The 14287-nt window shown below is 39.3% G+C and overlaps 1 protein-coding gene across 7 annotated transcripts in view; it reads right to left on the bottom strand.

The window, feature by feature from the left end:
* Positions 1-13174, bottom strand: part of NTRK2 (neurotrophic receptor tyrosine kinase 2) — a 197893-nt gene extending 184719 nt beyond the window's left edge. For 3 of the 7 annotated variants that reach the window (XM_087715938.1, XM_087715939.1, XM_087715935.1), the window contains exons 1-2: positions 12641-13174; positions 11918-12414 (exon numbers count right to left, since the gene is read on the bottom strand). In XM_087715938.1, coding sequence (XP_087572064.1) covers positions 11918-12174 — 257 coding nt within the window. In that variant the 5' untranslated portion in view covers positions 12175-12414; positions 12641-13174. The remainder of the gene's footprint in view (positions 1-11917; positions 12415-12640) is intronic. The other 4 variants (XM_087715937.1, XM_087715936.1, XM_087715940.1 and 1 more) reach the window with 4 other exon arrangements.
* Positions 13175-14287: the final 1113 nt, after the last annotated feature.

Consider the following 14287-nt stretch of genomic DNA (forward strand, 5'->3'; position numbering starts at 1 on the left):
GAAAAAAACAAAGCAACCACAAGATGGAGCTAGGGTTTTCTGTATTGTTTACTGCCATCTAGTGATTATTCCATTTTTTGCAGCTCAGATATAATAAAACTACCATAATTGAAGAGACGCTTTTTCAGACTTCTGAGCCAGCTTCAAGGCTCACATTATCTGAGCTGTAGCTACATTAACTATAGTAAACAAACCAAAATTAACTATAGAAACCAAATAAACCAAAATAAAAGAGAAAAAAAATAACAAAGTAAATATTAAGATACAAATGGCTAAAACTTCCTAGCTAATCCATATATTCACAACAAATGGAACATTAAATGCAAGCTGTACAAGCTGGATTTAGAAGAGTCAGGGTCAGGAGTATCCTCAAATACATTATTAGTTAACACTAGTGAAACTAATGAAAAAAATAACTTTTACTTCCTGTTTATACACAATTGCTTACTATGCCAGTTTTGGGGAGAATGTGGTTTTCTAAGTAGTTCCTTGATTGGGGTATTGTTTTCTGTTTGATTGTTTGGCTGATATTGATCTCTGTTTATTTGAGGGATGTAGGCTGCTGGAGAAAATGTGTTCGGGTCTTTCTGTTTCCTTCTTAGTTATTTTACTAATTTTTTTTGTTTACTAAATGTTTGTTTCTTTTGAACGGTGTGTAAATATGGGTTTTTTTATATGTTTACCAATGGCTTACTGATCCAAATTATAATATTTATATATTATAACTATAATATATTTATATATTATAACTATATAACAGAATGCACCAAAACAAAACCTGTAATGTGCAGGGGCATATTGATAAATTTTGAAACCTAGCCTACTGTGACTGCTCCAAGAATTCATAATTATATTATCCCACAAGGGTATCTATGTCACTATCGCTTTGTTTTCTACTATCTATATTAACAGAAAGTAGCACTTATATTTGATAAAAGAAAATTGGTACCTCAAACAACCACTGCATGTTTACAGTCCATTTTATGAGGACATGTCTATAGTATACTTCCAAATACTATGTTCATCAAGCTAAAAGGGTTCAGGCAGGGGCCTTGACAGCTATGTAAAAGTGTATGGGGGGGGGGGGCTGTTGGTAAATTATACACTAAATCATTATGTTCTTTACTTTTCCCCTCTATTTTTTAAAATTATCACCAATTTCATCCAAGTCAAACTTTGTAGGTCTTCTCTTTCTCTTAACCCACTAAATTCTCCTTTATATTTTAACTTTTGATTCATTCCTCATTCATTGTCTCTGGATGGCCATATCCATTGAATATACTTCCCAGTAGTCACTCACTTTGATATTCAAAAGACCCATTTATATTTGGCCCCATCTCTTCTGGTTTTATCACACATACTTCTTAAGAAACCCTTTCCCACTGCATTCAACATAACTTTCATGTTCCCAGTGAAATACCAACTCTCACTTTGGGCAACAAAGTGGAGAAAAGCACACACAGCCATTTTCACTTTCTTCAATATTCATTTCTTGAAGCAGACCACATAAGACTGCATGTCTTAACATTTTCCCATCTATTCCCATCTTTAATAAATAATTTACAGTGGTACACAAATGCATCTGTTTGCTCTAATTTTTTGCTATTTAAGTAAAACTTCCAATCGTTCGTTCCATTTTCCTTTACAATATAACTGTCTTGGATAATTTAATGTGTTCAAAATATTTACAGCATTTATTACTTTTCTTTATAATACAATGTCCTTGAGTTATACCATTTGTTTCAATTCACATCTTTTATATATCATTCCCATTATTTTAATCATCATAAATATTTTTGTCAGAAACCCTACCTTCAGTTTAACCCCAATTGATTACTTTTATTTTTAATTTCATTTTCCTTGTTTAGCCATCTTTAGCACCTCCAAAACAACTTTCTAATTTCAAGAGAACTGTTCTGCATTTTCTCTGCCTCTTCAAGGCCTAAGGATGTCTAGTTTTCTTTGATTAAATTATTTGCACCTGTTTTCTTTTTCTTTTACACATAAGTTTGATGCACAAATTCTAAGCATGCAATGAAATTGTACAACACAGAAAGGCTTAAACACAGTGAAGAATCCTCAAATTTGTAAAGTGCTCTCTTCTTGATATAAAATCATTGAGGAAACTGTTCCTCCCACAAGCAGTAGATTAAGGATGATCTGTGAATCCACTTCAATTGTGATGTAGTCAGCGTGACCCGACAAAAGCGCGAACGTCATAAGCGCACCGACAAAACCGCGGCGCTAAAACCGCGATGTCAAAAGCGCGCCGACAACAGCGCGCCGACAACAGCGCGCCGACAGAAGCGCGATTTAAGTTAAGGTAAGGTTTAGGGTTAGGTTTAGGATTAGGTTTAGGGTTAAGTTTAGGGTTAGGTTTAGGGTTAGGTTTAGGGTTAGGGTTAAGTTTAGGGTTACGTTACAGCGCGCTTCTGTCGGTGCGCTTTTGTCAGCGCGCTTTAGGGCTAATTCGTCGCTCATTCATCACGCGGTTTTGTCGGCGCGGTTTTGTTACCGCGGTTTAGTCAGGCGCGCTTTTGTTGTTCGCGCATTTGTGGTGGAACCATAGTCAGAGTTGCTTCTCCTCTGATATGGTTGTATTTTAATGTTACTGGCTTTTTTACTTGGGCTTACAGGGAGACCTCATTCAATGACAACAACTGGGATTGGCTACTTGTGTCAGGCCTGCAGTCATATTCCTTTTAGGGTCTTTGGCCTGCCACACTCTATTATTTTACTATGCAGTTTCATTAGTAAGGTGTAGAATTGTAGAATGTGTTGTTGTCAAAATAAAACATTCCTTTCTAGAAGCCCAAGGTCATTTTTTGTCTCTGCACCTCTGAGCCTGGAATTGGATGAGTGGAATTGCCAGCGTGGCAATGGAAGTTTTGACCATGTGATGGACTTGTGGGTGTGGGGGCAAGATCTTGAACTTTCAACTGGGTGGAAAACCCAGGAAGCTTTCAGATTCGGGTTTCCCACAGATGTGCCAACATGTCTCTCTTAATAAATTGGAAGTTTGAGGAAAGTTCTGCCTTGGACTCTGATTTAATTCTGGATTATATTTGGAACACTGACAACTTGGTTGTTAAGTAAATTGGTGCTAAGTAAAACTGTGACCATGTTTATTATCTTACTTTAGCTTTCCTTCGCTTTACAGGCCTGTGAACAGTCAGACTATGTACAAAGCAGTTTATAAATATGAACTACCTGTATTTGTTTGAAATCATCTGTAAGCCACGCAGAATCAAATCAAATCATTTATTTATAGTCTTAGATCAATAAACAAAAATACAAAATTTAAAATACAGAAAAAGCAAACAAATTTGAAACAACTAATAATGAGAAGAGGTATCAACCAGTTTCTGCAAATCACACCTGTTCCCCCAAAAAATGGCAATCTTTGCAGCAATTCTCCAAGCTAGGTCTTACACACAGTACAAACTGTAGGTCTCTGGAGAAAAAGCAATATTTCAATCTAGCTCCAGTCATCAGAACAGCCTGTGATGGAAAATCCACAATCTATTAAGATCTAAATGAATTTTCTATCCCAATGCTTCTCTTTACCTCAACTCCCACAAACAACTAGGCACTGTAAACCTTCAGTCTTTTTTTTTCTGTTCTTCAGATCTTGAAAGTGTCAGGAGCAGTTTTCCATGAATACAGGCTATGCTCCCTAAGGAACAACTATTATCCCAAACAACACACTAGCTCCGATCAAAGTTTCCATAGTGTTCCTCTCTATATTATTAAAAGGTTGTACTGAATAAAATATCTCATCAGCTTAACTGGCAATAGATAGCAATATTTCCTCACTACTCCAGCCATAATTTTGTAGGAAGCATTTCCCAAACCTATAGATGGGCAAAACTCATCACATACTGGGACTGGATTTCTGTGGATAAACAAGATACTTCAAGGCATAGGGTGATCTTATAATGGATCACTTGATTCTCATGGTTTCTGCTTGCTGGGTAAGATTGGGAAGAATTGATATGTTTCAGGTCCCTTCAATAAAATAATGCCACCTCTTGGGAGGTAGGAAGCATACCACTTTGTCATGGTGCCTGCCCTATAGAATGATATCACCACAGAAATTTGTGTGTCACTCACCCTAAAAGTATTTTGCTATCCCAGACCATTAGGCAGGATGATTGTGGAGCCCAATCACTATTTTGTTATATGAGATATACTCCAGTTCCTTTATATTATTTTTCTGCTTAAAACTGTAAGCCACTCAAGTAATAGAATAGAACAACAGAGTTGGAAGGGACCTTGGAGGTCTTCTAGTCCAACCCCACGCTTAGGCAGGAAACCCTATACCATTTCAGACAAATGGTATCATTCTGGAGTCAGATAGCCTTAAAATCCAATAAAGAAATATATAAATAACTTTTAAATATATATATTTCATTTTCCTTATTAACTTCAGGGAAGTTACAGGTTTCTAAATCCTGTAATAAAGCTAATGTGGATTAGTATAGATGGATAGGACTATTAACTGAAAATATCACCATTACTCTAAATGCTTTTAAGAACGGCAACTGCTTCCCAATGCAAAGGAAGGTAAAACTGAAGCGAAGCATCACATTTTCTGCACTATTATAACCAGTCTTCCAATCAGAGTAGGTAGGCAGGGAGCAAAAACATTAGACCTACTGTGAATTTCAAAAGTAAGAGGAAAAAACCTGTCATCCCTTAAACAGAACATTTTTTAGTCCAAAGGTAGGTGGCCAATATTAATGGTCAAAGTCAACAAGTAAATCTGCTGGAGTAAAAATCTATCCTGCAATTCAAAATGCAGCAACTGGAAGAAAGGATAAATTTCATGTTGGGGATCAACAGGAATACACACATGAATATAATGTCAAATGCATACCTGCATACATATAAATGCATGTATGGAACAACTCAACTTCATGGAGAAAATCTATCTATATGGTCACTAGAATTTGACATCAACTTGATGGCACATAATCCATCAATCATGGAGCAACTATATATGTATGAATTTATGGTGCAACCACACTGCATATACTATATTCTAAAATGGATCAGGTGAAAATGGGTAAGCCCAACAAAATGCAACCAAAATAATCAAGATCATTGCACAGCTTTTAACTGAGGAAAGATGACAATATTTGGGTTTTTTTATTTAAAAAAAGTTAATAAGCGGGAACAGTTTTTCTTCTCTCAAAATACTAGAAATTAGTTGATATGCAAAAAATAATAATACTGTATGCAGTGCATAATTGCAACTATGGAATGTGATACCACAAGGTGTGATCAACTTTTAAAAGGGTATCAGGAAAATTTGTGGAAAGCAAAGTTACTCAACAGTTACTGGTTAGATCTTCAAGACTGAGTGCTATGCACACACTTAAAAGACTGAACTAGCCCCAACTTCCCTAGTTTATCATAATTTTATTATATTTCTTTCTGTTTTTAGCATATGATGCTTTATTATTAAAGTAAAAAAGATCATAAGAGCATTTTCTTAATCATATAATAAGACTAATAGGAAAAAAGAATTTGCCTACATATTAAGTAGATCTCTCTAAATCAGAATGTATTTTAAGCGGAACAAAATTGATCACACATTGTAAAATGAAACACATGTTTGTTATAATTGATAAATTATTCTTTTCATGCTTCATTAAAACTGTCCACTACCTGCTTATAAAGTTTGCTTAACAACTCTGATGAACAATCTCTTAATATTCTATGAAGAAGAGATTCTTACAATGAATCTTCCATTATACAATCACTGCCAATTGACTGGCATCACTAGTACCATCCTAGGAAATAAATATTTTGATTACAAAAGGCAGTATCAAATAATTTAGTTCATCGTAAATTCTTGAACTGATACTGAATTTCCTCAAAAGTGGTCATTGGCGAATGAGGGCAAGGCAAGGAAGGGCAAGTGAAAAAACATGCATCATGATACAAATGTTCTTTATGTACTTGTGTGCGAAATTACTAAACAAGGATAGGCAAGAGTTTTTGTCATGCGTATCTTCCTCATTAGACCTATGCAAGTAGGAACTATAACAAAATGATGTGGGGTGCCTTTACTTCAAAAAAAGAACATCCCTATTCAAATTTCCATTAAAATTTCTTCTCCTAACCCATTTTAGTTTTCTTTTCCAACTGAATTTCAATATACCGTAGCCATTTTTATTTTTTATTAGCAATTGTAGAGTTATTTAACTTTAATCAAGAATAACCAATTCATGGCTCTACTTTATAGTAGTTTAGATTTATTTTAAACCCAGCCGTTTTCTCTCAGCTCACCTCACCTCACTGGGTGGTTGTTATGAAGAAAATAGGAGGAAGGATGACATTTGTTCGCCGCCTTAAGTTATTTATAAAAAAATAATAAAATATATCTCAACTACATTGTTCTAAGGTAAGGAGAACAATTCTGCAGAAACAGTAGATTTATAACTCAGCTTCTAAAGTTTAACATCTTGTATAGAAAACAAATTCTGCAAGAAACTACCCTAAATCTTTCATTAAAAGTTGTGTTCACTCATTGTAAAATAAACGTAAAGGCTCATATAAAGTCATAGTATTGAAAAGTTGATTTAAAAAACCTTGGAAGAATAAGAAAGGTGGCATTAGGGACAACATAGACTTCCAAATCATATCTGGATAATGATAACTTGCCTTCTTTTCTAACCATTTCCTACCTGTTATAGAGCAGTACAGTTAACAAGGAATGAAATGTCCCTTTAAAATTGCTTGAAAGCAATTTTTCATATAGTATCACAGATACCTCAATTGTTCTGGGATCATAATGCATGTATGATTATTCTTTTTGTCTCCATTCTTAAGAACCAATGTAGACAATGGCACAATACAGTATATTGGTTGATACTGATTGTATTTTCATCATAAAATTTGTCTGGGCCTGTTGGAGACACACTGAAATCTGCCAAAATTTCCTGTATGTGTTTTCCTTATAATCACACATTGAATGTAACCTCAGATTGATGTTGAGTTGTCCCTTTCAGGGAGGACTAAAATTTCAATCACAAAAGAACTTTCTGTAGAGGCAAAAATACTCATAAAGTTTTAAAGCGCAGATATATTAGTTGGTCTTCTTTCAAAAGAACTTTCCCTGAATTTTAAAAAAAAAAACTATGTAAGGAATAAAGTACTGAAAAAAATAGCAGTAGCAATAGCAGTAGACTTATATACCGCTTCATAGGGCTTTCAGCCCTCTCTAAGCGGTTTACAGAGTCAGCATATCGCCCCCAACAACAATCTGGGTCCTCATTTTACCCACCTCGTAAGGATGGAAGGCTGAGTCAACCCTGAGCCGGTGAGATTTGAACCGCTGAACTGCTGATCTAGCAGTCAGCTGAAGTAGCCTGCAGTGCTGCATTTAACCATTAACAATCCATAGGATATCAGATACTCTCTCCTCTCTGATTTTACCAAACCTTCACTTTCTTATATTTTATTCTTAAAACTGTAAAACATACATTATTTATTAAAATATTTGAATTGGTTTATGTAATTTCTACACAGATTTATTTCGTTATTTTTCATTGTATGAAATCAACACATACAGAACAGATTTTTTTTTTAAAAAAACAAAAAACAGGAGTGTAGAGGTTTTGGAGCAGACAAATTGAACAGAGCAATTAACTTCAATTGTTGGTGTTCCCAAAAGCTGCCGTGCCAGTGTAATATTATTTTCTATAAACCCTATCAAATTTTGCTAAACCATTCTATCAAATGGTTTAAATAGAATAAGCCATTATTTTCAATTGCATTTATTACAGTACAAAAGGAAGAATTAGAAGAACTAGAACATGAAAGCTCAAAATGTCCGTTTCCATTTAAAATTCTATGAAAAAAAACTGACTTAAACCTCTAAAGTGATTTCATAAGCTCTAAAGTCTAAAGTGATTTTGCTTTATCTTTTTTCTAACAGAAATATCTTAAACATGTTCTTTAGCATCAGGAACTGTTATGTGAGGTCTCCATTAATGTTCATGGTGTCTCTCTGCAAAGGTTGGAATATTTGTATAACCAATAACCTGCAACAATTGCTTCAGAAGTAGATTATGGTCCATTATGGAACAATAATCATTGCCAATGTATATATGTAACAAAAGCTTTTCAAGCTCGTGCCAGGACCCCAAGGAACAGGATCAAACACAATCTCATTATAAGCATAGGTTTGTAAGATCATGGCTATGTTATTCATTAAAACAGACAAGCAAGTCTGTGAATAATAACCTACTAAGCGAGAAAAAAAGAGGAAGCTTGGTGGAAAAAAATCCATCTTCTTCCTTATTCTATCAACCTAATTTCCAAACAAAACAAACAAAAACTCAAAGAGTTTCTTTTTACACTCCATAAGTTCTGGATAAGATGCATTTGGGTGGGGGTGGGGTAATTTATCTGAACTTCTGATGCTTAAAAGTAACATTTTTTGACACAAGTAAAATCTGGGCCTTTGCAATTTTATCTCTCAGCAATTATTCTGTTGGTTTAAAACTTCACCCTTTCTCACTCACCTGTAGATATCTACTTCCACCCATATCTTTTGCCATTTCCTTTTCTTATTATACCATAAAAAGCACTCTATGAAAAACATGAATATGAGAAAGGACTCAATTTCATTTAGAGAACCTTTCTCAATATGGGCTTACCAGATATAGTATATCAAGCATTCATATATTTGTTAAGCTTTCACAAAACCTATGCATTGTGTATTTTACAAATTCAATACAACTCAACAGCTCCAGTGGTTAAAGAAAGCTGAAATGCACCTGCTTCAAAAGCACTATGAACTCCTTCCCCCCTTCTAATAACAAGGCCTTGAATTCTCCTAAATCCTAACTGTCATGAACCCTAAATTTGTCTTTATCATAAAGTCTGACAAAAACATATCAATTCCAAACATTGTTTAGAGAAAACTTCAGTTAAAAAAATGTTTTTCATATGAAAGGTATAACAAATTTCATCATGTAACTATTATGAGTGACAATACAGTTGAGTAGAAAAAAGTAGTTACTATTCCTGTGATGCTTTGAGCTCTGAAGTAATATTCCACGGTGCTGGTTTACTTTGTTTAGTTTCCAAAGCAATACAATGGCATTTTAATTAAGACGTAGTTGCCATGCGGATATTGTTAAACTATTAAAGCAGCTAAATGTTTAATTATCATTGAGTATTAATGAACAACTTTGCCTTTTCATCTTTTATGAACATCTTTTAAAGTCAAGGCCAATTTCAGTGCTTCATATCTTATAAAGTAACATATTCATATACAATAAGTGCTCTTGGGAAATCTGTAATCTTTGTATTAGAGAAACTGCCAGTTTGTAACAGAATAAAAAGCAATTTTTAGTCTAGAGACGAATCCAAATCAAATGATTAAATAGGGATCTCAGAAAAGACATAACATTAAGTGTATTGCTACAACTTCATAAATGTAATGAAGAACATTTTAATTGACCCCGGTGATTGGTTGGGATGTGCAAAATAATTTATAAAATCAATGTTATGTATTTTGACAATCAACAAACAAGCATTAAAATAAGCAATTACAATCACTGCACTCATTTGAATGTAAAGCAAAGAGCAAAAATACAAAGGCCTTTAAATGCTGTGCAAGGAAACAATTCAAATTCTTTCTGCCACATACAGGAACTGGTACAGGATATTTTCCTTGGGATTCCCTTTATCACAAAAAGCAATCCTGAACAATAATTTTCCAAACATTATTATTGTATCTGCATATGCTTCAATAGCTTTTATTATCATATCTGCATATGCTGTAATAGCTTTTTTTAAAGCATAATGGTAAACAATTAAAGTACACAGCAAAAAATTGTAATACTGTATGCTAAAAAATTTGCAATAGTAACACTTCCAAGACAGGTAAAGGAACAAAATTATTTTCTACATATAAAGATGTCTATATACATGAGATGGTTGAAGTCAACCATCCCCAACTTCTGATTTCATAAAGAACAAGGCCTGAGTTCAAGAAGAAGTTAATTGCCATGATAGAAACTTAATAGCAATTAAAACAGTCCCACTGGCTGCACATTAGCATCTCAAATAGACTCATTTGGTTTACTTAAAACATTTAGTCTTAGTTAAAAGATTTACTTTTACTTAAAGGAAATTTGGGGCATGTTGTTAAAACAATCACAGATTAATCCAAGGTTTCTCAAGCGTTATTAACTTGATCTCTTCCTCCTTCCTTTTCAATTACCTCGCTGACACCACCCTATTGCAGCATCAAATTCTCTGCTGTAGATGTTCACATGTTATTATTGCCACACATGCATGAACTACAGATTAGGAATATAATCTGAATATTATACCAGAGGGGGAACTGAGCTCAGTGAAAAGAGGAACAAAATATTTCTGTCTCCCTCTTTCAAATGTATGGATATAGTTATAGAGATGAACATTCTCATGTATGTCAGCTGATTGTATTGATGATAGTCATTACACAGCTCTAGTATAGACCAGACAGTGTGCTCTACCACTGGGCTTCCATCTCTCCATATATACCTCAGGTGCAGAGAGAAAGATCCCCCTGCTTGTTATGTTGCACAGCCTCCAAAAACAGTAGCCCTGCATTTGGACACACAATAAAATCTATCCTATAGGAATGGAAGGGAAGCATATCTTAATTTGCAAACAGACCCAGGTCTTACACATAAGAACATATTCTACAGCAAACAAACCCCATGCTTGTTAACAAGCGAAGACTACTGTTAAACTACCGTAAATATAAAAGCTGAATACGTGTAAGGAGGGAATAAATCCCACTATCTTCCCTGATTATACACAGAAGAATATAAACAAACCACACCGCTTTTACTAGCAGTAGTACTATCACACACCCAGCCTATTTAACTTTACTTGCCCAGTTTTCCTTTAGTTACATAATGCAACATTTTTTTGGTAAAAGAGGGGAATAACAGGCATGTAGAAGTTCCCAAGCTTCTCCATAGTAAAAAAAAACCTGACAAAAGGCAATACAATACTAATGTTCAACCAAAACCAACACAACCTATTTGCTCTATTGCTTTATCATTTAGTTGATTCCCAGGAAATTGGACTCTGGGCAATTAAGATTCATAAGCTAAATGCTTTTAAAATTGTATCTCAGGGAAAGTCAAATCTAAATTAGATCAATCCAGGCTTTTAGACTTCAGCTAGTAGCCTTTGGAGCAAGTGCATTGCTATACAGAAAACATCTCCTCTTACACATTCTTTCCAAAACAGGGACAGGCATATTCTTAAGCAGAATGCCTATAATAAAAATCTATTTGGCTACTGCTAGGAAGCTATTTTGTCCAGATCACCAAAGCGGATTGAAAATGTTTGGGTAATAACTGAAAGACTTCGTGAAGGGATAGCAAATGGATTGTGGTGTTTAAAAGCAAACCTCCAGTTAAAAGTGTTTTAGAAGGTTCTCTGTGTATCCCCCCCCCCCCCAGACAAGCTACACATGCAGGATCCTTAAAAGAACCATAAATGGTGTACTCATCCAGCACCACAATGGGAGACATAAAAAACAGATTAAGAAGAGGTATGCTTCACCTCAGACCTCCTTTTACCTACTCCCTAAGGAAGGTAGTGCACACACAGATGTGTGTATGTTAAATATCCAAGATGCACCATGCAAGGTGTATACCTGAACAAATCAAATTGCACATACATTACTCCTTAGAATACATGTACGTATGAATGTATGTATGTGCCTTGTTTAAATTAATTAAAGGGAATAAAATTTCGCTATATTGAAATCGACGCTACTAAAAGCAAACCCCCAAACTCAACCCTCCGGCCGATTCTCGTTCGCTCCCTCGTTACTTTTCCCTCCCGTTCTCCCCGGTCCCCAACCCCACAACGCCGCTCCGGCACTCACATGTCGGTGACTTTCTCCCGCTCGTTCCTCTTGCCGAGCACGGGGAAGGACACGAGGCTGGCGGCGGCTTCGCTGCACCAGATCCGCTCGGGACTGCAGGCGCACGAGGTGGGGCAAGCGGAGGCGAGCAGCCCCCGCCAGGCGCCCAGCATCAGCCAACACAAGCTCCAGAAGCCGGTCGCCGTCGCCCGGGGCGAACCCTGAAGCCGCCGCTGCCGCCACCGCCAACACCACCATGCCCTTGGCGAGGACCCCATGTCGCCGCCGCCGCTCCTCGGTGGCTCTTCTCCCCGCCCGCCAAGCGCGATCAATCCAGCTCGGCTGCCGGGACACAGAGCCGTCAGTCACTCGAGCATCCTTTCCCTCTCCCGTCCGGGGACAGCCGCGCTCTCGCTCTCTGCCTTCGCTCGGAAGGTGGCAACTTCTGGGCTTCGGTTAGGCAGCCAAATCTCTCCCTGGCGCAGCGGCTCCCTTCGGAGAGCGTCCGAGGACCAAGCCTGGGGGAGAGAAAAAGAGAGAGATGCCCTGTGAGGGGCAGCCGGCGCCTCGTTCGCTTCCCCTCGCCCACTCCGACTCGCTTCCCGCCCCACGAGCAGGGGGCGCCAGCGGCGTGCACCGAGCCGGGCCACGCTGCCCGAGCGAAGAAGCGCCCGACCCGGGATAGCGACAATTAGAGCTAGCGCAGCCCCTCCTCCTCCTCGGCCAGGTGGCCGCTGCCCCTACCTCGGCAAAAGCTGCAGTGGCGCCGCCACCCAGCTCCGCTGCTCCTGCCCGGTGCCCGCTCGCCGCTCCGTGCGCAAGGCTGGGGGGAAAGGAGGAGGGGGCGGTGGGGGCGTCGTCGCTTCTCTTCCCCCCCCCACCAGCCACACACAACAGAGACACACACACCAGGCACACGCACAGGCGCTGTCACCCGCCGCCGCCGCCTCCCGGTCCACGCGCTTGCTGATAATAAAGCGCCCCGGCTCCTGCTGCAGCCCCAAACCGAGGGAGCTGTCACCGGTGAAGTGACGTTGGGCTGCTGACGCAAGGAGGGGTAGAAAAAAATTCCCCCCCCCCCACAAAAAAGCCGGATTGTTTTTGAAGGAGGGAGGAGGGAGAGGAGAGGAAGAGGAGGGGAAAAGAGGTGTGGGCAACGAGATACCAATAGTCAGGCGTGGAGCGTGGATACAAACACACAACACGCGCGCACGCGTGAGGATGAGCGAGACAGTCCGTCGCCCTGGGCAAAAAACCTCCAAGCGTATCTCTCGTGTGTGTGTGTGTGTGTGTGTGTGTGTGTGTGTGTGTGTCCTCTCCCCCACCTTCTCCTTTTCTCTGTCCTTTTCCTTCTCTCTCTCTCTCCCTCTCCTTCACCCTCTCCCTTCTCTCTTTCCGTCTCTCCCCCTTTCTCTTTCTCCCTTTTCTTCTGTCTTTCCGTGTCTCTATCCCTCTTTCTCTATCTCCCCCTTCCTTCTCTCCCTCCGCCTGTCTCCCTTTCTCCCTCTCCCTCACCCCCTCTCTCCTCTCTCCCTTTCCTTCTCTCCCTCCGTCTCTCTCCCTCTTTCTTTCTCTCCCTTTCCTTCTCTCTCCGTCTCTCTCTCCCTTTCTCCCTCTCTTTCACCCCCTCTCTCTCCTTCTCTCCCTTTCCTTCTCTCTCTCCGTCTCTCTCCCTCCTTCTCTCTGCCTTTCTCCCTCTTCCTTACCCCTTCTTTCCTTCTCTCTCCCTTTCCTTCTCTCTCTCCGTGTCTCTCTCTCCCTCTCTCTCTTCCTCTCCCTCCCTCCCCCCTTCTCTGTTTCCGTCTCTCTCCCTCCCTCTTTCTCTCTCCCCTCTCCTTCTCTCTTTCTGTCTCTCCCTCCTTCTTCTCTTTCCTTTTTTAAAAAAAATAAATCCTGCAGTTTCTCGCCGCCGCGCAAACCCGCGCACGGGCAATAGCAGCTGCGCCTTCTCCCTTCCAAAATACGCCGGGACGTGATCTGAATAACACCCGGCTTGACCTGCTATTGAAATGCCTCCCGGCTCTTCCTCGAAGGGAGGGCGGCTCTCCTCTACGTTTCGCCGCCTTCCGCAGTGCAAGGGACGGCGGGCTAGTCCCGCTTTTCGCCTCAGACGCGCTCGCCAGTTGCGGCAACTGGGGACTTTCTGCGGGTCCTTCGGGGCGGCCTGTGGGCTTTCCTGGACTAGAAGAGGATGAAGCCCGGGATCGTCGGTACTGACATTGTTAAGAACCCGGGAGATGGGTGGAAATCCAACATTCCTTCCACCTTGCCTGCCTGCCTGATGGTCGGGCTAGTCAGCTTTCTCCGCTGAAACACACGCTTATGCTTGCAATATGTACACACCGGTGAATCTGGAGACAAGCGGTATATATATACCTTCCGCGATGAAAA

Source organism: Thamnophis sirtalis, unplaced genomic scaffold (assembly GCF_051295495.1).
Source record: "Thamnophis sirtalis isolate CommonGarterSnake01/CBP01778 unplaced genomic scaffold, rThaSir2_p1.2 scaffold_5, whole genome shotgun sequence".
Taxonomy (NCBI): domain Eukaryota; kingdom Metazoa; phylum Chordata; class Lepidosauria; order Squamata; family Natricidae; genus Thamnophis; species Thamnophis sirtalis.